Source organism: Geotrypetes seraphini, chromosome 1 (assembly GCF_902459505.1).
Source record: "Geotrypetes seraphini chromosome 1, aGeoSer1.1, whole genome shotgun sequence".
NCBI lineage: Eukaryota > Metazoa > Chordata > Amphibia > Gymnophiona > Dermophiidae > Geotrypetes > Geotrypetes seraphini.
Genome location: NC_047084.1, coordinates 208,938,419 through 208,965,951, shown reverse-complemented (window position 1 = coordinate 208,965,951; position 27,533 = coordinate 208,938,419). Strand labels below are relative to the sequence as shown.

The 27,533-nt window shown below is 46.2% G+C and overlaps 1 protein-coding gene across 9 annotated transcripts in view; it reads left to right on the top strand.

Moving 5' to 3' along the window:
* CRACD (capping protein inhibiting regulator of actin dynamics) overlaps nt 1-27,533 on the top strand; it is a 287,080-nt gene that overhangs the window by 236,800 nt on the left and 22,747 nt on the right. For all 9 annotated transcript variants that reach the window (XR_004539459.1, XM_033944683.1, XM_033944615.1 and 6 more), the window contains 2 exons: nt 7,418-7,614; nt 21,770-21,920. Coding sequence is in view for 8 of the 9 variants with exons in the window: in XM_033944683.1 (XP_033800574.1) it covers nt 7,418-7,614; nt 21,770-21,920 (348 nt within the window). In the remaining variant the exon portion in view is untranslated. The remainder of the gene's footprint in view (nt 1-7,417; nt 7,615-21,769; nt 21,921-27,533) is intronic.

The following is a 27,533-nucleotide window of genomic DNA, read 5'->3' as shown; positions in this document are numbered from 1 at the left end:
TTACATTTTAGGCACAATTTATACAGTAGAATTGGACCCTTAGTATAAGTGGCGTAGAGAGAATGAGCGGCGCTCGGGGAGGTGGTGCCCCCCTCCCCGCCCTCTTCCCTACCCCTCTGCCACATACGCACCCTTTCCCCTTACCTTTTTAGCTTTGGCCCAGCAGCCATCAACTTACTGCCCACCATCAGCTTCAGTGCTCCCAGTGATGTCACTTCCCAGGCGTGGGTCTTAGACGTGATATCAGAGAGCGCCAAAGCCAATATGGCTCCTGGGCCGAAGTTAAAAAGGTATGGGGAAGAATGGGCACATGCGCGGCAGGCATGGGGAAAGAAGGGGTGTGCACACAGCAGAGGAAGGAGTGGGAAGGGGGCAGAGGGGAGGAGGGTTGCAGACACCCCGAGGAAGATGATGTATGGGGCAGACCACTGTCCTCGCCCTCCCTTTACTGCGCCATATTGCTTTGAGGTATTCTTTCTGTTCTGAGGTGCAGCATGAGGTAGAGAATGACATGGGGACAAATTTAGCCCCATCCCACAGGAACTCAATTTCCCGTGAGTTTTGTCACTGTCCCTGCCCCATTCCTGCAAGCTCTGCCTTAACCACACAAGCTTCGAACACTTAAGATTTAAAGTGTTTGAGGCTTTTGCAGATGAGGATGGAGCTTGCAGGAATGGGGCAGGGACAGGTAAAGAACTCGCGAGGACAGGACGTGAAAATGAGTTCCTGTGGGGACGGGGAAAATTTGTCCCCATGTCATTCTCTAGCATGAGGTAAACATGGAATAGTCACACATCTTGCATTTCCTTCATCTGGGTCTATGATCCCCCTTTATAACCCCATCTTGCCCAAATCAGTCCTGGGAGGGTTGCTTTGCTTAGAATATAGAAATGTTGGCTGGTGGGTCTTGGTTACAATCAGTATCACTGGGGGAGTGTTGACAAAACAGTCCACACTTTTCATTCTCAAATGGCACTGAACTCAGTCCAGTTGAGAAATGAGGCTCTGAACCAAAATGTTTACTCAAAGATGGTCTTTAAGCAATAAGGACAACATTCATAGAAATAACATCAGATTAGGCAAAAAGCAAAATATAATAGCAAATGCTTACAGTCACTTAGAAATATAGAAACATAGAACATGACGGCAGAAAAGGGCCACGGCCCATCTAGTCTGCCCACATTAATGGCCCACCCCCTAACTATCTCCATGAAGAGATCCCACATGCCAATCCCATCTTTTCTTAAAATCTGGCACGCTGCTTGCCTCAATTACCTGTTGTGGAAGATTATTCCAGCGATCAACCACACTTTTGGTGAAGAAATATTTTCTGGTGTCGCCATGAAATTTCCCACACCTGATTTTCAACGGATGCCCTCTTGTTGCCGTGGGTCCTTTAAGGAAAAAGAGATCCTCTTCCACTTCGATACGGCCTGTGACATATTTGAACATCTCGATCATGTCTCCCCTCTCTCTGCGTTCCTCGAGTGAGTACAGCTGCAGCTTACCCAGTCGTTCCTCATATGGGAGATCCTTGAGTCCTGAGGCCATCCTGGTGGCCATTCACTGAACCGACTCAACTCTCTGCACATCTTTTTGATAATGCGGCCTCCAGAATTGTACACAGTATTCCAGATGGGGTCTCACCATGGATCTGTACAACGGCATTATGACCTCGGGCTGACGAAACTTCTACGGATACAGCCCATGATTTGTCTAGCCCTGGAAGAAGCTTTCTCCACTTGATTGGCAGTCTTCATGTCTTCGCTAATGATCACCCCCAAGTCACGTTCTGCTGCAGTCCTTGCTAGGATCTCACCATTTAGGGTGTAAGTCCTGCATGGATTTTTGCCGCCAAGGTGCATGACCTTGCATTTTTTGGCATTGAAACTTAGTTGCCAAGTCTTTGACCAATGCTCCACAGGAGTAGGTCCTGCGTCATACTGTCAGGCATTGAGCTTTTGTCGGGCACTGTGCTTTCATCTGTTGTGCGGTTGCCTACCATGTTGCATAGTTTGGCGTCATCGGCAAATAATGTAATTTTACCTCGAAGCCCCTCAGCCAAGTCTCTTACGAAGATGTAAAATAGGATCGGGCCCAAGACCGAGCCCTGCGGCACTCCGCAGATCACCTCCGTCGTATCGGAGAGGGTACCATTTAGTTCTGTTCTTTCAGGACTCCCCAAATCCTAAGTGCCTCCTTTTTTTATCTTGGCCCCCTATAAACCTCCAGAGCTGGCTTAAACATAAGAACACAAGAATAGCCACACTGAGATAGACCAATGGTCCATCTAGCCCAGTATCCTGCCAGGTACTTGTGACCAATCCAGGTCACAAGTACCTGACAGAAACCCAAATAGAAGCAACATTCCATGCTACCAATCCCAGAGCAAGCAGTGGCTTCCCCTATGTCCGTCCAAATCTTTTTTAAACCCAACTATGCTAACAGCTGTTTCCGCATCCTCTGACAAGTTCCAGAGCTTAACTACTGTACTCGTTCAGTGAAAAATATATTCCATGCTGCTGTTGTTGATCTTCACTATTTGGCTATCTTTCATGGTCCTCTGCTGTTTTCTCAGGACCAGTGTTCTTCTGATGCCCTTCAGTTTCTCCAGCTGCTCAAGTCCTCTCTTCTTCTTAGAAGTAGTGGTATGCTGGTTCCCCATTCCAGCTTATACCTCACAGCAAATGCCTCACCAAACCTGTCACATACCTGTTCTTTACTCCTCCTGATACTATGGCTAGACTAGTCAGTCTTTCTCCTCACAGAACCTGATACAGTGGCCAAGGTATTGGAGACAAAGCCAAAGAATTCAAACAGGGCTAAGGTTTCATACCAGTCTAATTTCCTCCAAAAGGAGTATCCTTAACATGACCATTTCTTTTTTCCATCAAAAGGGGACATCTATTAATTGTCAGTCCCGCCGCCAATCCTGCCCTAGCCACGCCCCCCCAATCCCACCCTCAATTTCTTCCATTCATTTTTCATGTACACATAATAACTTATTAATTCATAATGGTAACCATAAAATTTTTTTAAAAACTATCGATGAGGAAATGGAAACCGAAATGAAACGAGAATGCAAAAGCGGCAACACTGTTATTATGGGAGACTTCAACTACCCCGGGATAGACTGGGGTCTTGGAAGCTCGAAATGCGCTAGGGAGACCGAATTCCTGGAAACTACACAAGATTGCTTCATGGAGCAGCTTGTTAGAGAACCGACAAGAGGAAATGCCACTCTGGATCTAATCCTAAATGGGTTAAGGGGACCTGCAAAGGAAGTAGAGGTAGTGGGACCGTTGGGAAACAGTGATCATAACATGATCAAGTTCAAGGTTGAGGTAGAAATACCGAAAGGAAAGAGAACCATAGCGACAACTTTTAACTTTAGGAAAGGAAACTACGAAGCAATCAGGAAGAGGTGCAAAAAAAAACTAACAAAAGATCCAGCGTGGATAACCAAAATAGTTAAGGAAGTGATAGGCAATAAGAATGTCACCGTGCGGTTCGGAAAGCCAAAAGAGAGTATGAGGAGAGGCTAGCCAGGGAAGCTAGAAATTTCAAACCATTCTTTAGATATGTTAAAGGTAAGCAGCCGGCTAGAGAGGAGGTGGGACCGCTGGACGACGGAGACAGGAAGGGAGTGGTGAAGGAGGAGAAGGTAGTGGCAGAAAGGCTTAACATGTTCTTCTTGTCTGTATTTACAAACGAAAGCATGTCCAACATACCAGAACCTGAGCAATTCTTCAACGGAAGTCAAGCAGAAAAATTAACATCCATGGAAGTGAGCCTTGAGGACGTCCGCAGGCAGATAGAAAGACTAAAAACTGACAAATCCCTGGGTCCGGACGGGATACATCCAAGGGTTCTGAAGGAATTAAAGGAGGAGATAGCGGAACTACTGCAACAAATTTGCGACTTATCTCTAAAAACAGGCGTGATCCCAGAGGATTGGAAGATAGCCAACGTTACGCCCATCTTTAAAAAGGGATCAAGAGGGGACCCGGGAAACTACAGGCCGGTGAGCCTGACTTCGATTCCGGGGAAAATGGTGGAAGCACTGATAAAAGAAAACATTGATGAACATGGTTTCTGCAAGGGAAGATCGTGCCTAACAAACTTATTGCACTTCTTCGAAGGGATTAACAGACGGATGGACAAAGGAGACCCCATAGACATCATATATCTAGATTTCCAAAAAGCCTTTGACAAGATGCCCCATGAACGTCTACTCCGGAAACTGAAGAACCATGGGGTGGAAGGAGACGTACATAGATGGATCAGAAACTGGTTGGAGGGTAGAAAATAAAAGGTAGGAGTGAAGGGTCACTACTCCGACTGGAGGAGGGTCACGAGTGGTGTCACGCAGGGCTCAGTGCTCGGGCCAATGCTATTTAATATCTTTATAAATGATCTAGAAACAGGGACGAAGTGTGAGATAATAAAATTTGCGGACAACACCAAACTATTTAATGGAGCTCGGACTAAAGAGGACTGCGAAGAATTGCAGAGAGAATTGAATAAACTAGAAGAATGGGCGACGAGATGGCAGATGAAGTTCAACGTTGAGAAATGTAAGGTATTACATGTGGGGAGCAGAAACTCGAGATACGACTATTCAATGGGAGGGATGTTATTGAATAAGAGTACCCAGGAAAGGGACTTGGGGGTAATGGTGGACATGACAATGAAGCCGATGACACAGTGTGCAGCGGCCGCTAAGAGAGCAAATAGAATGCTTGGTATAATCAAAAAGGGTATTACAGCCAGAACGAAAGAAGTTATCCTGCCGTTATCGGGCAATGGTGCGCCCGCATTTGGAGTACTGCGTCCAATATTGGTCGCCGTACCTAAAGAAGGATATGGCGTTAGTCGAGAGGGTTCAGAGGAGAGCGACACGTCTGATAAAAGGTATGGAAAACCTGTCATACGCTGAAAGATTGGAGAAGCTGGGTCTCTTTTCCCTGGAGAAGAGGAGACTTAGAGGGGATATGATAGAGACTTATAAGATCATGAAGGGCATAGAGAGAGTTGAGAGGGACAGATTCTTCAAACTTTCAAAAAATAAAAGAACAAGAGGGCACTCAGAAAAGTTGATAGGGGACAGATTCAAAACAAATACTAGGAAGTTCTTTTTTACCCAACGTGTGGTGGACACCTGGAATGCGCTTCCAGAGGATGTTATAGGGCAGAGTACGGTACTGGGGTTTAAGAAGGGATTGGACAATTTCCTACTGGAAAAGGGGATAGAGGGTTATAGATAGAGGATTACTGCACAGGTCCTGGACCTGTTGGGCCACCGCGTGAGCGGACTGCTGGGCACGATGGACCTCGTGTCTGACCCGGCAGAGGCATTTCTTATGTTCTTATGTACAAAGCACACTATATGCAGAGAAAATGTTAATTATCATTTATATTTGGGGGGGTTTCAAAGATATCAAGGCAGATGACTTTAAAATAAGCAATGTCACTTCAGTGACTATAGAAAAGTAGACAAATATAGTGCAAAATATAGACAGCAGATATAAATTTTCAAAACTGACACATTTTGATCACTAAATTGAAAATAAAATCATTTTTCCTATCTTTGCTGTCTGGTGATTTCATGAGTCTCTGGTTGCGTTTCCTTCTGACTGTGTATCCTTTCTTTCATTTCTTTTTTTCTGCACTCAGGCCCAACAATTGTCCCTTTCTATTCTCTCCTTCCTTTCTTCTTATGTCCTTAGTGCCCCCAGTGCCTCCTTCCTATGTCCTTAGTGCCCTTTCCTATGTCCTTAGTGCCCCCAGTGCCTCCTTCCCATGTCCTTAGTGCCCCTTCCTATGTCCTTAGTGCCCCCAGTGCCTCCTTCCTATGTCCTTAGTGACCCCACTGCCTCCTTCCCATGTCCCCCTCACTGCCTTCCAGACTTTGTTCCACCCCCACCCCCAAAGCCAGCTTGCCTGCCTGCCTGCCTGTCTCTACCTCCCTGTCGTGCCAAAGCCAGCCTACCTCTTTCCCTCCCCTCCCTGCTGTGCAAAAAAAAGCCTCCCTCCTTCCTTTCCCCCGGTTCGCCACCACTGCTGTCTTACCTCCCTGCTACTGCTGCTGTTGCTAATCGCCAACAAGAAGTCTTCTTTCCGATGTCAATTCTGACGTCGGAGAGGACGTTCCGGGCCAGCCAGGCAGCGATTGGCTGGCCTAGAATGTCCTCTCCGACGTCAGAATTGACGTCGGAAAGAAGACTTCTTGTTGGCGATTAGCAATAGCAGCAGTAGCAGGGAGGTAAGACAGCAGTGGTGGCGGACCGGGGGAAAGGAAGGAGGGAGGCTTTTTTTTTTGCACGGCAGGGAGGGACAGGAAGTGATCGCCTGTGTTGTTGTCCCCACGCACAGCTTCGGGACGCTGTCACTGAAAATGGGACATTTCAGCGTCCCGAAGCTGTGTGTGGGAACAACGGGACAGGGGGATCTGAAAACGGGATGGTCCCATTCAAAACGGGACGTATGGTCACCTTAAGTATCTTCCTACTGTTACCTCCCTGGTCAGGGAAGCTCTCCCTTTCTTCTGGAACCTATGGGGGTATTAATGAGTCAAAGTAAATATTTTAGTAAACCCATTAGGCGTTACAGCCATCTACCTAGAGCAGAAACTTAGAGCTCTCTACATGTCAGTTCTTTGGGTCAGTGGCTTTTTTTCTGATTGAACTTCACAGTCTGTACTCTCTGGGACCCTTGTCCACACAGACTCCTCACAATACTTTATCCTGCAGTTAAAATCTTGGTTAGTGCTTCTCTTTCTGCTCCTTTAGCTTGTGGTTTAAGATCCTGGTTTGTTCATTCCTTCCTTCAGCAGCCAGCCAGAGCAGCAAAACCTCTGAATTTCACATGCATTTCCCACAAGACACTAACAGAAAACCCAAGTGAAGCTTCACAGTAGACACAAACTAGGCCCAAAGGATGAACCTTAAACAAACAATCAGAATTCACACAGAAATTCAAACAGAAATCTAAAACACACCCAAAGGGCCTCTCGTTTATACGGGGTTTAGCAGAAACCATACAACCATCCAGCAAGTATGTACTTTCTTTTAGCATTACATTGGTATGGTCCTGAAAAAGGAGTATACAGGGCTACTGAGGGTTTTGGAAAAGATCTTGACAATTATCTTATAAATGTAAAAATTAATCTATCTAAGTACATCTTACATTCACGCTCCTCAGAATTAGATCACGAAAGGCTAGGTATTCTGACCGTAAACCCTATAGAAAGTTTTTAGAATCGAGTATTCTCCTAGACAAATATGACTACTAGAACTATATATACTTTTTGAATAAGAAGCCTCTTCATCCGCCCTCACCTTTTCACACCTCACCTCCCAAAAAAGTCATTTTACTGTATTCACCTGAAATTGATATCTTTCTTTTTCTCTTTTAGAAAAACCAGTTCTCCAAAGCAGGCACTCTTTAGATGGTTCACGGCTGATGGAAAAAGTGGAGTCCGCGCAACCTCTGTGGATTACATTAGCATTACAAAAGCAAAAAGGCTTCCGAGAGCAGCAGGCAACCAGGGAGGAGAGAAAACAAGTCCGAGAAGCAAAGCAGGCTGAAAAATTAGCAAAAGAAAACATAAATGTAATTACTGACAGAGTCAGGAAAAAAATTGGTTTTACAATCACTGGTACCGATTACAAATGCCAATATTTACAAGATATTGCTAACTACAGTTGTGTTCATTTCTGTATAAAGTAGAAATGTAATTTACCCACTCCTTTGTTTTTAGCGCCAGCTGCCACGGTAACAACTCCGACACTCATAGAATTCCTATGAGCGTCTGAGCTGTTAACGCTATGGCTGGTAGCAGAACGAGACTTGGGGGTAATCGTCAGTGAGGACATGAAGTCTGCCAATCAAGTGGAGCAGGCTTCATCCAAGGCAAGACAAATAATGGGTTGCATACGAAGGGGTTTCGTCAGCCGTAAGGAGGAAGTCATTATGCCATTATATAGATCCATGGTGAGGCCCCACCTGGAATACTGTGTGCAATTTTGGAGGCCACATTATCGCAAGGATGTGCTGAGACTGGAGTCGGTGCAGAGAATGGCCACCCGGATGGTCTCGGGACTCAAGGATCTTCCATATGAAGAACGGCTTGACAAATTGCAGCTATACTCGCTCGAGGAGCGCAGAGAGAGGGGAGACATGATCGAGACGTTCAAGTATCTTACGGGCCGCATCGAGGCGGAGGAAGATATCTTCTTTTTCAAGGGTCCCACGACAACAAGAGGGCATCCGTTGAAAATCAGGGGCGGGAAACTGCGAGGTGACACCAGGTGACACGTGACGCTATGAGCCGGTGAGACGTCTCTCACATCGGCTCCGGGCCTCAATCCGCACACGCGAACCAAACCGCGCTGAAATTCATCCTGGCCGGATCCCCCGCAGACGCTCAGCATCAGGCTTTGATGGACCACTACCTGACCCGGTCTCAAGAATCGCCGCGATCGAAGCCGGTCAGGGCGGGTAAGCAAAAAACTGCTCCGGTCGTGTCCAAGATGGCGGCCGCATCGGGGACGGCGGTTGCAGAGTTCACTGATGCCGCCCTCACCGACATCAAGACGGCGGTGACCCAGGCACTGGGGCCACAGTTGGAGGCTCTAACGGCTAAAATGACCCGAATGGAACAACTACTAACTGATACCACGGCCCGCACGACGGAACTGGAGCATCGGGTGTCTGCATCTGAAGATACTATCACCTCACATGAAATAGACTTGGCCTCCTTACAAGAAACTGTGCACAGACAGGCTGAAAAAATTGATGACCTGGAAAATAGGTCCAGACGCAGCAACTTGCGGTTTCTGGGGATCCCAGAACTGATCCCTGATGCTAATCTACCTGCGGAATTGGAAAGCTGGCTGGAATTGGAATTCCCGGAGGCAGTGGAAACTGGCACTCTATGCCTGGAGCGGGCTCACCGGTTGGGTAGGAGGCCAACACAGGAAGACAGACCGAGAGTGGTAATAGTAAAATTTCTGAATTACAGGCACAAAGCTGCAGTTTTACACCACTACAGGATTAAAAAAGATGTCTTAAAGATGCGAGGATCAACTATCCGCATTAGCCAAGATTACTCGACGGCTTTAACTGAAAAAAGAAAAGGCTTTTATCCACTTTGTAAACGCCTGGAGGACCTTAAACAGCGTTTTCTGTTTCTGTATCCGGCAACCTTGAAAATTCAGCATGCACACACATGGCATTCATTTACAGAGGCTTCAGAGGCAGCTGACTTCATCAACACCCAGCTGGACTCCCAAGGGGACCCTCCTTGAAGATCATATCACGTAATTGTATGGGGTTTGGCTAGGATGTACTTTCAGGATTTTACAATTGAATCTGTTGTTATGTTATGGCTTTCTAGTTTGAGACTGTATGTCAAAAGTTTAAAGGATTGGGGCACCGTGGGTGTCTCCTCGAACCTCTTGCATATACCTCCGGGATATGCTAGTTGAGATAGTTGGGGAGGTGGGGGGAGGGGTTGGGCTTGAGGGGGGGGGGTGGGAACAGCCTTGGGGGACAGAACAGGAATCAGTTTTATGTATTTCACAGGTCAGATTAAAGATGTATATGCTATGTTTACGACTGCTGCTAATGCCAATGGATTGGGTTCATGTGCTGACCGTCTGGGGGAGGCTGGGCGCCCAGACGTGGATTTGGAGATTCACTGTCACTATGCAATTTCTAGGGGGTACACATAGGGGATAACACACTTCGAATAATTTCCTGGAATGTAGCCGGTATAACATCTCCTGTAAAGAGGACCAAAATCCTGCAACAGCTGAAACGCCACAAGGCGGATTTGGCCTGTTTGCAGGAGACTAAATTGACTGCTGAGGAGCATGAGAAATTGAAGCGGGGATGGGTAGGATCTGTTTTTCATGCATCCTCTACAGGCAAAAAAGCTGGTGTTTGCTTGTTAATACGAAAAGGTTTGAAATGTGTAGTCACATCATGCCATAAAGACGAGCTAGGTAGGTCATTGCTGTTGTATATAACACTGCAAGGCACTGCTTTTCGATTATTAATAACTTATGGGCCAAACAGCTACTCGACCACATATTTTAATTCATTGATTACTTTAGGCCTTAAGGACACTTCAATTCCTCTTCTAGTGGTGGGGGATTTCAATCAAGTTCTAGATGCTTCCCTTGATCGATCCAGAGTGTCTGGGTCTCCAACTGCAACCGACACTAGGGGACTGCCCTTTTTGTGCAAGTCCCTGGGTATGGTGGATCCCTGGCGGTTACTGCACCCGTTTGAACGAGACTACACACACCAATCACGAGCACATGGAACTTTTTCCAGATTAGATTATATCCTCATAACAGAATCTATGTTCTCGCGAATAACAGAGGCGACGATAGGGCCATTAGCCTTGTCCGATCATTGTCCTATTTGGTTGGATATATCCTGGACTGCTCCCCCCAAGGGAAACTTCCGGTGGAGATTTCCCTCCTATCTGGCCGATGACCCATCTTTCAAAAAATATTTACAAACTAACTGGGAAGAATTTTTAGCAACTAATGGGCAACATGTACATACCCCGGATCTATTTTGGGACACGGCTAAGGCAGTACTTAGAGGGGTGATAATATCATATGTATCAGCACGCCGCAAGAGAATTGCCCAGGGTATTATTAGACTGGAAAAGCGATATACACAATTGAAAGCCAAATTTCTTCACAACCCGTCGCGTCAGCTCAGTGAAGATATGAACTCAGCGCAAGTAGCCTTGAATGCACTATTACACGAACGAATCAAGCGTTCTTTATTCTACAGAAAATATAGGTTTTACCGCTATGGTAATAGAACCGGCAGATTGCTAGCCACACTAACTAAACACTGGCAGGATGGCCGATACATACCCCGAGTGAAGTCTGGGACGCACACTTATCTTACAACACCACCCGACATAGCTGAAGCGTTTTACACACACTTTTCGAACTTCTATGCTAGTCATACTACATCAATGGGCCCCGATGTTCTTGACTATTTGGAAGACGCGGGTATGCCTAAATTCACTGACCTGCAGAGATCAACCTTAAACAGACCCATCCAGGGCACAGAGATACAAAGAGCAATCACACAATTAAAATCATACACTGCCCCGGGACCAGATGGGTTTTCCACAGAATTTTATAAAACAATGTCTCTGCAGGTGTGTGAACCTCTCCTGGGATATTTTGTGGTGGCGCTGGAGAAGGGCCGCTTTCCTTTGCATGCCAATGCGGCCACCATAACATTAATACCGAAACCAGGCAAACCTACAGACGAAGTAGACTCCTATCGTCCGATATCCCTCCTAAATGTCGATATAAAAATACTGGCCCGCCTATTGGCAAATCGATTGTCTCCACTCCTGCCATTAGTGATTTCCCAGGCTCAGACGGGGTTTGTCCAAGGCCGCCATTCGGTGGTGAATGTTAGGAGGGTGTTGCTAGCAATGTCTAGAGCTCAACAAGCGTCCAACCCGGGTATATTGGTCAGTCTGGACGCTGCAAAGGCCTTTGACCAGGTTGATTGGACATACCTATTTAAGGTACTGGAATACATGGGAATAGGGGGTTGGTTTGAGTCTTCCTTGCGGGTGTTATATGCGTCACCAACAGCGTCCCTCTTGGTCAATGGTTTTTTGACACAGCCATTCAATATTGGTAGGGGCACACGTCAGGGATGTCCACTATCCCCGCTGCTATTCATACTTTATCTAGACCCTCTACTACGAACTTTATTAAAGGATGATATTCTGGTTGGGCTGAGGGAGGGCTCCTCTCAGATAAGAGTACTGGCATTTGCCGATGACATCTTACTTACACTCGCTCAGCCACACAGTTCCTTGAAGCGTGCCTTGGAGATATTGGATGAATTCCACATATATTCCGGCCTGACATTAAACAAACAGAAATCTCTAGTGCTTCCATTACAACTCTCACTGTGTGAATCATGGTCCGACCCCTTCCCTTTAGTATGGGCCCCAACATCTATTCGATATTTGGGAATTCGTATACCGAGAGATCTGGCAACACTCTATACACTTAATGTTCGCCCACTGCTTACCCAAACTACACAACGGTTGCAGGCATGGAGATCCTACCCACTGACACTAATGGGCAGGATTGCGTTATACAATATGATGATGATCCCACAGTGGCTGTATGTTCTACAAACTTTGCCCATTTATTTGCTACACAAACATATCCGGCTTCATCATCGTGCATTATCTCACTTTTTATGGCGAGGCAGGAGATCCCGAATCCCCTTAGGCAATTTAACTTTGCCTATCTCTCAAGGGGGTCTGGGTCTCTTGCACTTGGGGAGGTTTAATGAGGCTTGTTTACTGCGGCACTTGAATGACTGGTTTTGTGGGACATCTCATTTCTCAGCCACGAGGGTGGAGTGTTTGGCACATGCCCCCTATCATTTTAGTTATATGTTACATGTTAAATGCCTTCCTAAACGGGAAGCCAATTATGGGGATGTGTTTCTCCTACCCCTGCGTAGACTTTGGAGGAATCTCTGCCGGCGATTAACCGTTCGACCTAATGTGACTCCATATCTACCGGTGGCTGGTAATGGAGATTTTCTTCCAGGTATGGATATGGGCGCCCAGACCTGGTGGAGAGGGAGGGGGCTATTTTATTTATTCCATGTACTGCAATCTAATGGACAATTACAATCTTTTCAAATGTTATGTGATTCATCAGTACTAACACCGGCGGATTGGTTCCAATACAGGCAGCTCCATCATTATGTCACTACCTTATCGGAAACAGCCTTATCTGACTCTATCCGAGAACACCTATCGGAAGCCATCTGCCTAACGGCACAAGAACCTGTACCACTGCGAACACACCATAGATTCTTACAAGAATTGGCTGGAGAATTGGACTATGCTTTATTGGCATCGCAATGGACACAAGATTTACAGATTACTATTTCAGTGGACATACTAAAACGGAGCTTTTCAATGGGCATGAAACTTCAGCTGTCGGTAGCAGAAAGGGAACGATACTACAAGTTTCTAGTCCGGGCATACTTTGCTCCTGCTCGGGCATTTCGGGCACGTATCAGTCCTACTGATTGTTGTTTGAAGTGTATGGCCCCGAAAGCCTCTTTGGGTCATATGTTCTGGCACTGTCCGGGCATTCAGGCATACTGGAAACGTATCTGCCTACATGTACAATCTATCTGGAAATGCACTTGGATACCTACCAATACGTATTTATTCACGTTAAAACTTACTATGAGGCCCATTCGACCGGGTGCAGCGATGTTTGCCAGAAAGGCTATTTTTGTGGGACTTAAAACTATACTTCAATGCTGGTTGTCACCACATACCCCAACAGTTTCCCACTGGCGCACGCAAATGATCCAATTAGCAGGTTATGAGCGATTATCCGTTACAGACATGAACTCTAAGGCTGGTGTTTTGTACCTACGCTGTTGGATACCATTCTGTTCTACACTAACACCGGTTGTACGCAGTAGATTGTTGAATTGACCTAACTGTTAGAGGCTGTTCCCACGGGGGGTGGGTGGGTGGGAAGGTGGGGGGGGGAATTTGAAGGGGGTTGGCAGGGGTTGGGGGTTGGTGATGGGACTTATTGGGTACAGTTATGATGTTTAGGTAAACTGCTTGATGATCTGGCTGATCTTGTCTCTATGTACATGTAAAACCTAATAAAACTGTTTTAAACATAAATTGCCTATTTGGCTGTCTTGGCTGCCAAAACATCTAGACTGCCAGGATGTCTAAAGTTAAAGCCTTTGACAGTGTTCCACACAGGCATCTAATAAATAAACTGAGTGCCCTCGGAATGGATCCCAAAGTGATGGGCTGGGTCAAGAACTGGTTGAATGGAAGGCAACAGAGGGTAGTGATCAATGGAGATCGCTCTGAGGAAAAGGATATTACCAGTGGTGTGTCTCAAGGTTCTGTTCTTGAGCTTGTTCTTTTTAACATTTTTATAAACGATATTACTGAAGGGCTGTCGGGTAAGATTTGACTCTTTGCGGACGATACAAAAATCTGCAATAGAGTAGACACCCAAGATAGTGTGAATAACATGAAGAAAGTCCTACTGAAGCTTGAAGAATGGTCTGAAATTTGGCAGCTAAAATTTAATGCTAAGAAATGCAAGGTCATGCATTTGAGCTGCAAAAACCCAAAGAAATGGTACAGTTTAGGGGGTGAAGAACTTATCTGCACGACAGAAGAGCAGGACTTGGATGTGATTGTATATGATGATCTTAAGGTGGCCAAACAGGTTGAAAAGGTGACGGTGAAAGCTAGAAGAATGCTAGAGTACATAGGGAGAGGTATGGCCAGTAGGAAAAAGGAGGTATTGATTCCCCTATATAAGATTTTGATGAGATCTCATGTAGAATATTGTGTACATTTCTGTAGGCTGCACCTTCAAACGGATATAAAAAGGATGGAGTCGATCCAGAGCAGGGGTAGGCAATATCGGTCCTCGAGAGCCACAGGCAGGTCAGGTTTTCAGGATATCCACAATGGTGCATGGTCTTTGTCATAAGGCGTATGGGTACAGACTTAAAGAACTCAATCTGGAGGAAAGGTAGGAGAGGGGAGATATGATAGAGATGTTTAAATACCTACGTGATGTAAATGCACATAAATCGAGTCTCTTTCATTTGAAAGGAAGCTATGGAATGAGAGGGCTTAGGATGAAGTTAAGAGGTGATTTAAGTAATCTAAGAAAATACTTTTTTACAGAAAGGGTGATAGATGCATGGAACAGTCTCCCAGAAGAGGTGGTGGAGACAGAGGCTGTGTCTGAATTCAAGAAAGCATGGGATAGGCACATGGTACTTACGAACGGGGAAAGCGTCACGGAAGTCTCGGTGGGAGAAACGCTGGCAACCAGTGACCATAACATGGTATGGTTTAACCTTAGAAAGGGCTTTCCTAGATCACAAACAAAAACAAAGGTACTCAATTTCCGGGGCACTGACTTCGCAAGCATGGGTGATTTCGTCCATCAGACGCTACAGGCTCAAGAAATAACGGATGATGTGGAAGCTATGTGGTCAACACTGAAAAAGACACTACACGAAGCAACTAACCGCTACATAAAATCGGTAAACAAACAACAAAGAAAGAGGAAACCCCGTTGGTTCACTGATGAGGTCTCACACCTAGTCAAGGACAAGAAAAGAGCATTTCTTTCATACAAACGCACCGGGGAGAAAGAAGCTAACATTGAATACAAGACAAGGTCTGCAGCGGTCAAAACAGCAGTCAGGGAGGCCAAACTTCGAGTGGAAGAAACTCTAGCAAAGAACATTAAGAAAGGGGACAAATCCTTCTTCAGGTATATTAGTGACAGGCAGAAGAACACAAACGGGATAGTACGCCTCAGAACAGCAGACGGGAATTATGTGGAAACAGATTCCGAAAAAGCCAAACTACTGAACGATTACTTCTGCTCAGTCTTTACCTGCGAGGCACCTGGACACGGGCCACAGCTGGAAGCAAAGCCAAGCAAGGAAGACCCATTTCAGAATTTTGGGTTCTCACCAGCTGATGTTTACAGCGAACTGTCAAGACTCAAGGTGAGCAAAGCCATGGGACCAGACGAATTGCACCCACGAGTGCTCAGGGAGCTGTGCGATGTCCTGGCGGAACCGTTAACCATGCTCTTCAATCTCTCCCTAAGTATGGGAAGAGTCCCCCTGGACTGGAAGACAGCTAACGTCGTTCCTCTGCACAAAAAGGGTTGCAGAGCGGAGGCTGCGAATTACAGACCAGTGAGTCTCACATCAATAGTGTGTAAACTCATGGAAACATTACTTAAATGCAAATTAGATACGATTTTGGATGAGGGGAATCTAAGGGATCCTAGTCAACATGGATTCACTAAGGGTAGGTCATGCCAATCCAATCTTATCAGCTTCTTTGATTGGGTAACAGGAAAGCTAGACTCGGGAGAGTCTCTAGACATAGTGTACTTGGATTTCAGTAAGGCTTTCGACAGCGTCCCACACTGTAGACTATTAAACAAGATGAAATCGATGGGGTTAGGTGAGACACTAATTGCATGGGTCAATGATTGGCTAAGTGGAAGACGTCAGAGGGTGGTGGTCAACGGCACCCTCTCTGAGACATCGGAGGTGACCAGCGGAGTGCCACAGGGCTCGGTCCTGGGTCCACTCCTTTTTAACATATTCATAAGGGACTTGACCCAAGGGCTTCAGGGTAAAGTAACTCTATTCGCTGATGACGCCAAACTATGTAATATAGTAAGTGAAAGCAATCTGCAGGATAGTATGACGCAGGATCTGCTTACGTTGGAAAACTGGTCCTCGACATGGCAGCTGGGCTTCAACGCTAAGAAATGTAAGGTTATGCATCTCGGTAGCAGAAATCCATGCAAACCTTACACCTTAAATGGAGAAACACTAGCTAGGACTTCAGAAGAAAGGGACTTGGGAGTAATCATCAGTGCAGACATGAAGGCCGCCAAACAAGTAGAGAAGGCCTCATCCAAAGCAAGGCAACTTATGGGATGTATCAACAGAAGCTTCGTTAGCCGCAAATCTGAAGTCATAATGCCACTGTACAGAACCATGGTGAGACCTCATCTGGAGTACTGTGTACAATTCTGGAGGCCACATTACCGTAAAGACGTGCTTAGAGTTGAGTCGGTTCAGCGGATGGCCACTAGGATGATCTCGGGGCTCAAGGGTCTCTCGTACGAAGAAAGACTAAACAAATTGCAGCTCTACACTCTAGAGGAGCGCAGGGAGAGGGGGGACATGATTGAGACATTTAAATACATCATGGGACGTGTCGAAGTGGAAGAAGACATCTTCTTTCTCAAGGGACCCTCGGTCACAAGGGGGCATCCGTTCAAACTCAGAGGAGGGAAATTCAATAGTGACATAAGGAAGTATTTCTTCACAGAAAGGGTTGTAGATCACTGGAACAAGCTTCCAGAGCAGGTGATCAAGGCCACCAGCGTTATTGACTTTAAGAATAAATGGGATGCCCTAGTAGGATCCTTACGAGAGTCGAGTTAAGGAACTAGGTCATTAGTACTCAGACTTAATGGGGTGGGTCAGTAGAGTGGGCAGACTTGATGGGCTATAGCCCTTTTCTGCCGTCATGTTTCTATGTTTCTATGTTTCTATGGGATCTCTTAAGAGAGAGGAAGAGATAATGGTTACTGCGGATGGGCAGACTGGATGGGCCATTTGGCCTTTATCTGCCAGCATGTTTCTATGTTTCTATTTGTGACCACAAAACATCCAAGTTAGAAACATCCAAATCAGCACCATTTATATGTAAGAGGGGGCAGTATTCTATCTAATGGACTTTCCACATAGACATGCCAATAGAGCAGTGGGGCACCTTAGAGGGCATTGCTATGAACTTATAATTTATGCTGAGCCCTCCAAAACTCTCCCTAAACTAACTAGATCCACCTGTCTACTACCCTAATAGCCCTTATGACTGCAGGTGGCACCTATATGGCAGTAGAGTAGGGTTTTGATGGGCTCATACTTTACACCAGAAATGTACTGGTTAGAGAGGCTTATAGGTCTGGCTCCTCCTCTCTATGGTTCACTAGCCCACCCACTAGGCTACTTAAGACACCTGTGTGATGCTCTACTAGGCTTTCCCATACCAGATACTCTTTCATTCCAATTTTGGACTCTTTGGTTTAGACTTTTGGGGGTAGGAGGAGGTTAGTGACCAATGAGGGAGTGTAGGGGGGAGGTCATACTTTCATGTATCCAGTGGTTATCTGGTCAGTTTGGGTCCCTTTTTGGCACTTAGATACTACTTCTAGGTAAAAACATCTAAGTTCCATCTAGGATGTACTGTAAAACTATCACTGAAAAATATCCCAAACTGGGTTAGCGCTCATGAAAAAGATCTGGGTGTCATCGTGGACAATACGATGAAACCTTCCGCCCAATATGTGGCGGTGGCCAAAAAAGCAAACAGGATGCTAGGAAATATTTAAAAGTGATGGTTAACAAGATTAAGAATGTTATAATGCCACTTTATTGCTCCATGGTGCAACCTCACCCAGAGTATTGCGCTCAGTTCTGGTCTCCTTATCTCAAGAAAGATATAGTGGCATTAGAAAAGGTTCAAAGAAGAGCAACCAAGATGATCAAGAGGATGGAACTCCTCTCGTATGAGGAAAGACTAAAAAGCTTAGTGCTCTTCAGTTTGAAAAATAGTCAGCTGAGGGGGATATAATTGAAGTATACAAAATCCTGAGTGGAGTAGAACGGGTAGAAGTGGATCGATTTTTCACTCTGTCAAAAATTACAAAGACTAGGGGACACTCGATGAAGTTACAGGGAAATACTTTTAAAACTAAAAGGAGGAAATATTTTTTCACTCAAAGAATAGTTAAGCTCTGGAGTGAATAGCATAGCTGGTTTTAAGAAAGGTTCGGACAATTTCCTGGAGGAAAAGTCCATAGTCTTTTATTGAGAAAGACATGGGGGAAGCCACTGCTTGCCCTGGATCAGTAGCATGGAATGTTGCTACTCCTTTGGTTTTGACCAGGTACTAGGGACCTGGATTGGCCACCGTGAGAACGGGCTACTGAGCTTGATGGACCATTGGTCTGACCCAGTAAAGTTATTCTTATGTATGTCCAACCTGCCCCAAAGCCTGCCCAAAACATACCCATAACAAGCCTCTTATATGCCCCTTTTAGACTTGGTCTTTTTGGAGAATGAACGACTTGCAAGATGTCCAAATTTCTAGTTTCAAAAATCGTCACTTGGATATTCTGGCGAGAAAAATGTCTCAGCCTCTCCATCCCAGCCAGTTCCTTTCTGTCTCCTCCTCTCCAATCAATCCAACCTTCTCTCTCACTGGCAGGATTATAATAGAACTAGTCTTTAAGCCCGTTAGATTAACGGGTGCTAGAACATATGTGTGTGTGTCTGTCTTTTTTTCTCTCTCTCTCCTTAGCCGCTTTCTTTCTTTCTGCCTTTCTTTTTCCTTGGCTGTCCATCACCACCCCTTGCCTGCTCCCCCTGTCCATTTTCCCTTCCTTTTACCTCCACTGTGTCCACCACCACCCCTTCACTGCTCTCCTTATGCAGCAGCAGCCCTTCTCCCTTTGTTTTACCTCCCCCCTGTCCAGCAGCACCTCTTTCCTTCTCCCCCTGTCCAACATTAGTCCTCCGTTCTTTTTTCTTCACCTCCCCTGTCCATCAGCATCTCTTTCCTTCTCCCCCTGTCCAGCAGTAGGCATCCCTTCCTTTTTTATCCTCCCTCCTCCTTCTTATCCCTATGATACTCTTACCTTGCTCTGCCCCTGATCAGAGGTTCCCGACAGCTGCCCAGTTGCACCCATTGGAAAAGTTCCCACTGCCGCATCCCGCACCCCTCCTGACGCGGCTCCCGCTGTCCTTTCTGTCTGTCTCTGTCCCTGGCCCCCTTTGCCTGTCTGTCTTTCTGTGTATCTCCCTGACCCTGTGTCTTTCTTCTTTCCTTTCTGTCTCCCTTCCTCCCTCTGTCTGTCTGTCCAAAGCAGCATTCCATCCCCCTCCCCCCACACCAGTTCCCTGTGCACCTGCCCCTGTGTCTTTCTTATTTTCTTTGTGTTTCCCTTCCTCTCTCTGTCTGTCCAAAGCAGCATTCCATCCCCCTCCATTTCCCTCCCCCCACATCAGTTCCCTGAGCACCTGCCCCTGTGTATTTCTTATTTTCTTTGTGTTTCCCTTCCTCTCTCTGTCTGTCTGTCCGTCCAAAGCAGCATTCCCTTCCCCTCCATTTCCCTCCCCCCCCCCACCAGTTCCCTGTGCAGCAGCATTAGCGTTTCCTCTACCCGCCCCTGTCCCTTCCCCTTCCCCTTCCCGCGGGCCGGACTACAAAGGTGGTGATTCCAGCAGCGCTTTTATCAGTCTCCACACGCTGCTTCGGGCCCTTCTGCCCTGATTTACTCTGGCACGTCCCTGATGACATCATCAGAGACGCGGCAGAGCAAATCAGGGCAGTAGAAGGGCCCGAAGCAGCGTGTGGAGACTGATGTACACGCTGCTTGAATCGCCATTCGGACCCGCGGGAAGAGAAGGGGGTGGGCGGCAAAGGAGAAACGGAGATCGGCGACAGGAGAAACGGAGAACGTCGTCTGGCTGCGGTCCGGCTTGTGGAGGCGATCGGGTGGTGACGTATTCGCGCGCATGCGCACTCCTTCGGCCACAGACCTACAGCGCACGGAACACGAAAATAGGACTGCGCATGCGCGAGTTAGCCTTTTATTATATAGGATAAGCCCAATAAGCGCCAACAGTAAAGAATATGATATGGGTGGAGTATCTGGCTGAGTGGGAAGAGCTAACCTGAAATTAGCAGAATGAAAGATATTCATAGCAGAAAAGAAAGCTATGTATTATAACAGATGTTTATTTCAGGCTGGGGCTTTATAAACGAACACAATATATACAGGGGTATTGTAAATTAGTTGCCTATGATAGCGTACCTGGAAGGAACAAAGTAGCTGACGGCTTGGATTCCATGATCTTTCAGATAAGAGAGAGACATAGAATACAAAATAAAGACAGATAATACATTTTTGACATTTTTAAAATTTGGGTTGCACCTTATGGGGCTCATTTTCAAAAAAGACAGTTGGCTAAAAGACAGCATAAACTGGCACTTGGAGAACTTTCTAGTCAAAAGATCCATGGCCATTTTTGATACTGACTTTCTGGACATCTTTCTGGTTGTTTTGTCTCCAGTGCATCTAAATTTTAAGGGGGCATGTTAGAGGTGTGTTTTGGACTTGGACATTCTGCAGGGATAATCAAACTTTTAGCAAAACGTCCAGGGCACCATTTAGACCAGTGTTTCTATGGGTGGTGGGAGGGGGTTGGTGACCACTGGGGGAGTAAGGCGGGTCATGCCTTAATCCCTTCAGTGGTCATCTGGTCAGTTTGGACACCTTTTTTGTCCTTTATTTCTTTTTAAAACAGGTCTAGCCCCCAAATGTCTAAATCAGTGTTTCTCGACTCGGTCCTGGAGTACCCCCTTGCCAGTCTAGTTTTCAGGATATCCACACTGAATTTGCATAAACTTGATTTGCATCCACTGCCTCCATTATATGCAAATTTATTTCATGCATATTCATTGTGGATATCTTGAAAACTGACTGGCAGGGGGGTACTCCAGGACCGAGTTGAGAAACACTGATTTAGACATTTGGGGGCTAGACCTGCTTTAAAAACAAATAAAGGACAAAAAAAGGTGTCCAAACTGACTAGATGACCACTGGAGGGATTAAGGCATGACCCCCCCCTTACTTCCCCAGTGGTCACCAACCCCCTCCCACCACCCATAGATTTGAAAGAAACAGTACATTCCAGCCTGTATTACAGCTTCAAATGGCCACACAGACACAGCTCAGCAGAGGGGCACTTTAAGAGGTGCTGCAGTGAACGACACATTAAAAAGTCCCAGGTACACATGTCACTATATAACCTGCTTATATTGAATAGTGAGCCCTCCAAAACCTGCTGTACCTACATAAAGATTGCACTTGCAGATATAAGGGCTATTGTGGCGTACAGATGGGTGGATTTTAAGGACCCAGGGGAATGCATACATGAAAAATTCATTCTCTGTATATTATTGAATAAATACTTGTTTAGAGTATTACAAAATGAAATGAAAAGCTAGAAATGTTATAATGAGCCATCTGTAACTAATTCTTTCCCAATTCCTTGATCCTAGGTTGGGGTTGACAATCATTCTGATGACAGAAGCAGCAATATGACTTGCACGGCTAGTACACCGCAAAAACCAGCGACTCCAGAGGAAAAAAAAATTGAAACGGTTGTGTCATGGCTAGAACGCAGAGAGCAGCTGAAGAAATCTGTTACAGGTGCTACCATGTGTTCATCTTTTCTCATACCTAGGCTAAGTATGCATGTAGAATGAGTTTCCTAGATGAAAGTACGGTACACACAAACAGTTGTAGAAGTCTAGATCCATTGGTTTTGATATACAGTTCTCCAAACTTTGTTGAATCAAATATGTACTGTTGTATAGATATTAGAATGGGAGGAGCCACAGGTGCCATGGCATCCCCCCAAATTTTCCTTCCTACCCTTCCTCGCAAGATGTTTATTGTCTTAGCACCTTACCCTGGGGCGGCGATGCTACAATCAGCACAATAGCAGAGGCATCACATCCTGCCTGCACAGGACCTTGAGTGTCCACACATTCTCAAGGCCTACCAGCTTCTGCCTTTAAAAAACATTTTGGGGCAGGGGCAGAGCCAAAAGATCTTGAGCATGCTTGGACACTCAAGATCTTACACCAGCTGACTGTGATGCCTGCACTGTTGTCCTGATTGTAGCATCACCAATCTATGAGAGGGAGGCATGATAATAAACACCTTGTGGGGGACGGGGAGGTAAAAGGAAAAAGAGGGATGCTGGAGACAAGGGGGAGATATTGAAGGGTTGGGGGGAGAGAGATAGAGACTATGGGGATGGGCAGGAGGAAAGGAGAGAGATGCTGGAGACCATGAGGGGGAAAAGGAGGTAGGGAAGGAGAAAAATACTGGACAGGGGAGGTTTAAGAGGTAGGGAATGAGTAATGTGACCATTTATTTTTTTCATCAAAACAGGACATCTATTAATTGTCAGTCCTGCCACCAATCCTGCCCTATCCATGCCCCCAATCCTGCCCCCAATTTCTTCCATTCATTTTTCATGTACACATAATATCTTATTAATGAATAAAATTTAAAAAACACAAAGCACACTATAATTCAGAGAAAATGTTAATTATCATTTATATTTGGGGGGGTTTCAAAGATGTCAAGGCAGACTTTAAAATATGCAATGTCACCTCAGTAAGTATAGAAAAATAGACAAATATAGTGCAAAATATAGACAGCAGATATAAATTCTCAAAACTGACACATTTTGATCACTAAATTGAAAATAAAATCATTTTTCCTACCTTTGCTGTCTGGTGATTTCATGAATGTCTGGTTGTGTGTCCTTCTGACTTTTCATCCTTTCTTTCATTTCTTTCTGCACTCAGGCCCAACAGTTGTCCTTTCTATTCCCTCCCTCCTTCCTTCCTATGTCCTTACTGCCTCCAGTGCCTCCTTCCTATGTCCTTAGTGCCCCCAGTGTCTCCTTCCCATGTCCTTAGTGCCCCCAGTGCCTCCTTCCTATGTCCTTAGTGCCCCCAGTGCCCCTTCCCTTGTCCTTAGTTCCCCTTCCCATGCCCTTAGTACCCCCAGTGCCTCCTTCCTATGTCCTTAGTGCCCCCAGTGTCTCCTTCCGATGTCCTTAGTGCCCCCAATGCTCCTTCCTATATCCCCCTCACTGGCTTCCAGCCTTTTTCCCACGCTTCCCCCGAAGCTAGCCAGCCTACCTCCCTCCCTCCCAGCCTGCCTGCCTGCCTCCTTCCCTCCCTTCAGCACTAAAGCCTGTCCTCCCCCCCGTACCGGCCCCCACTGCTGCTGCTTACTGCCATTTCAAACACCCCCACTCCCAGTCTGCCGCTGCTGCCGCCTGCTGCAACTAAAGCAAAAGAAGGTCCAGGCGTCAGCTCACAAATCTTCTTCCCAAAATCAATTCTGACTTCGGATTGGAAGTTCCGGCCCAGCCAGGCAGCGATTGGCTGGCCCAGAACTTCCTCTCCGAAATCAGAATTGCCATCGGGAAGAAGGTTTGTGGGCTGGCGCCTGGACCTTCCTTCTCTGTAGTTGCGGCTGGTGGCAATCGGCAATGGCAGCGGACCAGGCGGAGTATGTTTGATGCGGCAGTAGGCAGCAGCAGCAGGGGCCAATCCGGGGAGGGGGCAGGCTCAGCGCTGGAGGGAGGGGAAGCGATCACCTGTCCCATTGTCCCCACGCACAGCTTCAGGACGCTGTCCCTGAAAATAGGACATTTCGGAGTCCCGAAGCTGTGCATGGGGACAATGGGACAGGGTATCTAAAAATGGGACAGTCCCATTCAAAATGGGGTGTATGGTCACCTTAGGAAAGAGAGAGATGCTGAATACAATGCAGAGGGACTATGGCAGTGGTTCCCAACCCTGCCTGGAGGAGCACCAGCCAATTGGGTTTTTGCGATAGCCATAATGAATATGCAAGGGGCAGATTTACATGCCTGTCACCTTCATTATATGCAAATCTTGAGGCACATCACTGGTAACATCCCTTTCCTCAGAGCAGTCTCCATTGACCATTACCTTCTGTCACCTTATACTCAACCAGTTCCTGACCCAGTCATAAGAACATAAGTATCGCCTCTGCCGAGTCAGACTATAGGTCCATCGTGCTCAGCAGTCCACACTCGCGGCGGCCCCCCAGATCCGTGACTTGTAGTGATCCTTTACTTAAGACATTTTATCTTTTATAGTACCCCTCTAACTATACCCCATCACTATGGGGCCCATTACTGAGGGCACTCAGATTATTTATTAGATGCCTGTGTGGAACACTGTCAAAAGCTGTTCTAAAATCTAAATACACCACATCTAGCACACACCCTCTATCTAATTCTCTGATCACCCAGTCAAAGAAATTGATCAGATTTGTCTGAAAAGACCTGCCTCTAATGAATCCATATGGCAGTATAGCAAAGTTTTGGTGGCCTCACACTTTCCGCCCTAAATGTAGTAATCAAAGTAGCTTATGGGCCTGGGTCCTCCTCTCTATGGTTCCCTAGATCACCCACCAGGCTATTTAAGATACATGTGTGCTGCTGTACTAGGCTTTCCCATACCAGATACTGATGTTCTAGAGAAAGGCATGTACTGTTTCATTTGGATCTTTGTGGGGTGGGAGGGGTCAGTGACCACTGGGTGAATGTGAGAGTGGTCATTATTTAATCCCTGCAGTGGTCATCTGGTCAATTTTGGGTATCTTTTTGGCACTTAGATGCTTTTAAAACAGTTCTAGCTCAGGACATCTAAGTTCTGTCCTGGACACCTTGGGAAATGTTCGATTATAACCACAAGACGTCCAAGTGCTAAGCCCACACAAAGCCCACCCATAACATGCCTCCAAAATGCTCCTTGAACTTTGGATGCACAGTGGCTAAGAAGCCTAGCAAGACATCCAGAATGTCGGCTTTGAAAATTAGCACTTGGACATTTTGGCATGAAAAATGTTCAAATGCCGACTTATGCCATTTTTGGGGCAGCTTAGTATTTTTTAAATGTCCCTAATAATTTCCCTTTAAAAGTTGCTTTCTTGGGAAATTTGAGAGCATTATCTGGGCTAATTCTAGGAGCTTACGATATGACACAGAACAGAAAGCAGATAGTGGGCATAAACGGGAAGTTCTCAGACTGGGAGAAAGTGACTAGCGGTATGCCCGAGGGCTCGGTACTTGGGCCCATCTTATTTAATATTTTCATCAATGACCTAGAAGAAGGAACATCCAGTGAGATCATCAAGTTTGCAGACGACAGAAAGCTATGCCGGGCAATCAGATCGCAGAAGGATAGCGAGGAACTCCAGAGTGACTTGTGTCAGTTAGAGAAATGGGCGGAGAAATGGCAGATGAAGTTTAATGTGGAAAAGTGCAAAGTAATGCATTTAGGCAGAAAGAACAAGGAACACGCGTATAGAATGTCAGGTGCAACTCTGGGTAAGAGCAAACAAGAAAATGACCTGGGTGTACTGATAGATAGGACCCTGAAACCGTCGGCACAATGCGTGGCAGTGGCAAAGAAAGCAAATAGAATGTTAGGCATGATAAAGAAAGGAATCACGAGTAGATCGGAGAAAGTTATAATGCCGCTTTATAGGGCAATGGTCAGACCACACTTGGAATACTGTGTCCAACATTGGTCTCCCAACCTAAAGAAGGATATAAAACTGCTGGAGAGGGTGCAGAGACAAGCAACGAAGCTAATAAAAGGTATGGAGAACTTGGAATGCGAGGAACGACTTAAGAGACTGGGATTGTTCTCCCTTGAGAAAAGGAGACTGCAAGGGGATATGATCGAGACTTTCAAAATACTGAAAGGAATCAACAAAATAGAGCAGGAAAAAAAATTATTTGCAATGTCCAATGTGACACGGACATGGACTGAAGCTAAGGGGGGACAAATATCAGGAAGTTCTGCTTCATGCATCGAGTGGTGGACACCTGGAATGCTCTCCCAGAGGAGGTAATTGCGGAATCCACCGTTCTAGGATTTAAAAGCAAACTAGATGCACATCTCCTTACGAGAGGCATAGAGGGATATGGGTGACTAAAATTACTGCTTTGATTAGTTACCCATCAGCAATCTATAAATCTTTGTATATATAAAAATGAAACACAAAATATGATACGTGCTTAATAGTGAACGCTCAGACCCACAACTATATCCCAGTGAAATATCACAGAGAAGCTGTGTAAAGAGACCATCATTGCTTGTTCACAGTCTTACCCACCATTACTATATATCATAAGTTCTAACAACAGCCACAGCTCCTAAAAAAGGAACAAAAACTACTTATCTTAGTAAAGTGGTACTGTAGTCTTTACAGCTACTCTGAGTACATTCTTAATCACCACTGCTGCACAAAATGCATGTTCACCGAGACTACGGGAACTCACGGCAGCTATTTCCTATTGGCGATCTGCACGGGGCAGGAGCGTAGGAAGATCGCTCCTGCCCCAAAAGCCCGCTAGACCACCAGGTAAGGCCGGGATGCCGGGGGGAAGGCTGGAGGGAGGCGGGGGGGGGGGGTCAGAGCCGGACCAGAAGATATTCACAGTATTTCACCATTCGCAGTCCGGCTCTGCCCCTATCCCCCGCGAATCCGGAGGGAGAAGTGTAATTCTTGACTTGTAAACCGCACAGAACCTTGAGGTCGTTGCAGTATATAAGAATCTATGTAATGTAATGTAAAGAGTGTTTCCCTTGGAAAATCAATATTAGCTTTCAACCAAATTAATAATATACAGTGGTACCTTGGATTATGAGCATAATCCGTTCCAGAAGCAGCTCGTAATCCAAAATGCTCGTTTATCAAAGCGAGTTTCCCCATAGAAAATAATGGAAACTCACTTTGATACGTTCCCACCCCCCACCCTGCCCGATAACCGGCATCGCTCCCCCCGCTCGCAAAGGCCCCCTCGCTCCAACCGGCACCCCCACCCGAACAACTTAAATTTACCCCTCCCCCCCATCTAGCGCAGGCATAGATCGTGTGCCTAGAAGATCTTCTGGCTTCTGCCTGCCTGCCTTGAGCATGCATCTGCGCATGCTCAAGGACTTCTAATTCTCCCTCTCGCCGAGATTCTCGGCAAGAGGGAGAATTAGAAGTCCTTGAACATGCGTAGATGCATGTTCAAGGCAGGCAGGCAGAAGCCGGAAGCCAGAAGATCTTCTAGGCACACGATCTGTGCCTGCGCTAGACGGGGGGGGGGGGGGAAGTTTAAGTTGTTCGGGCGAGGGGGCCGGTTCGCGGGGGGGGGTGCCGGTTGGAGCGAGGGGGCCTTTGCGAACGGGGGGAGCGATGCCGGTT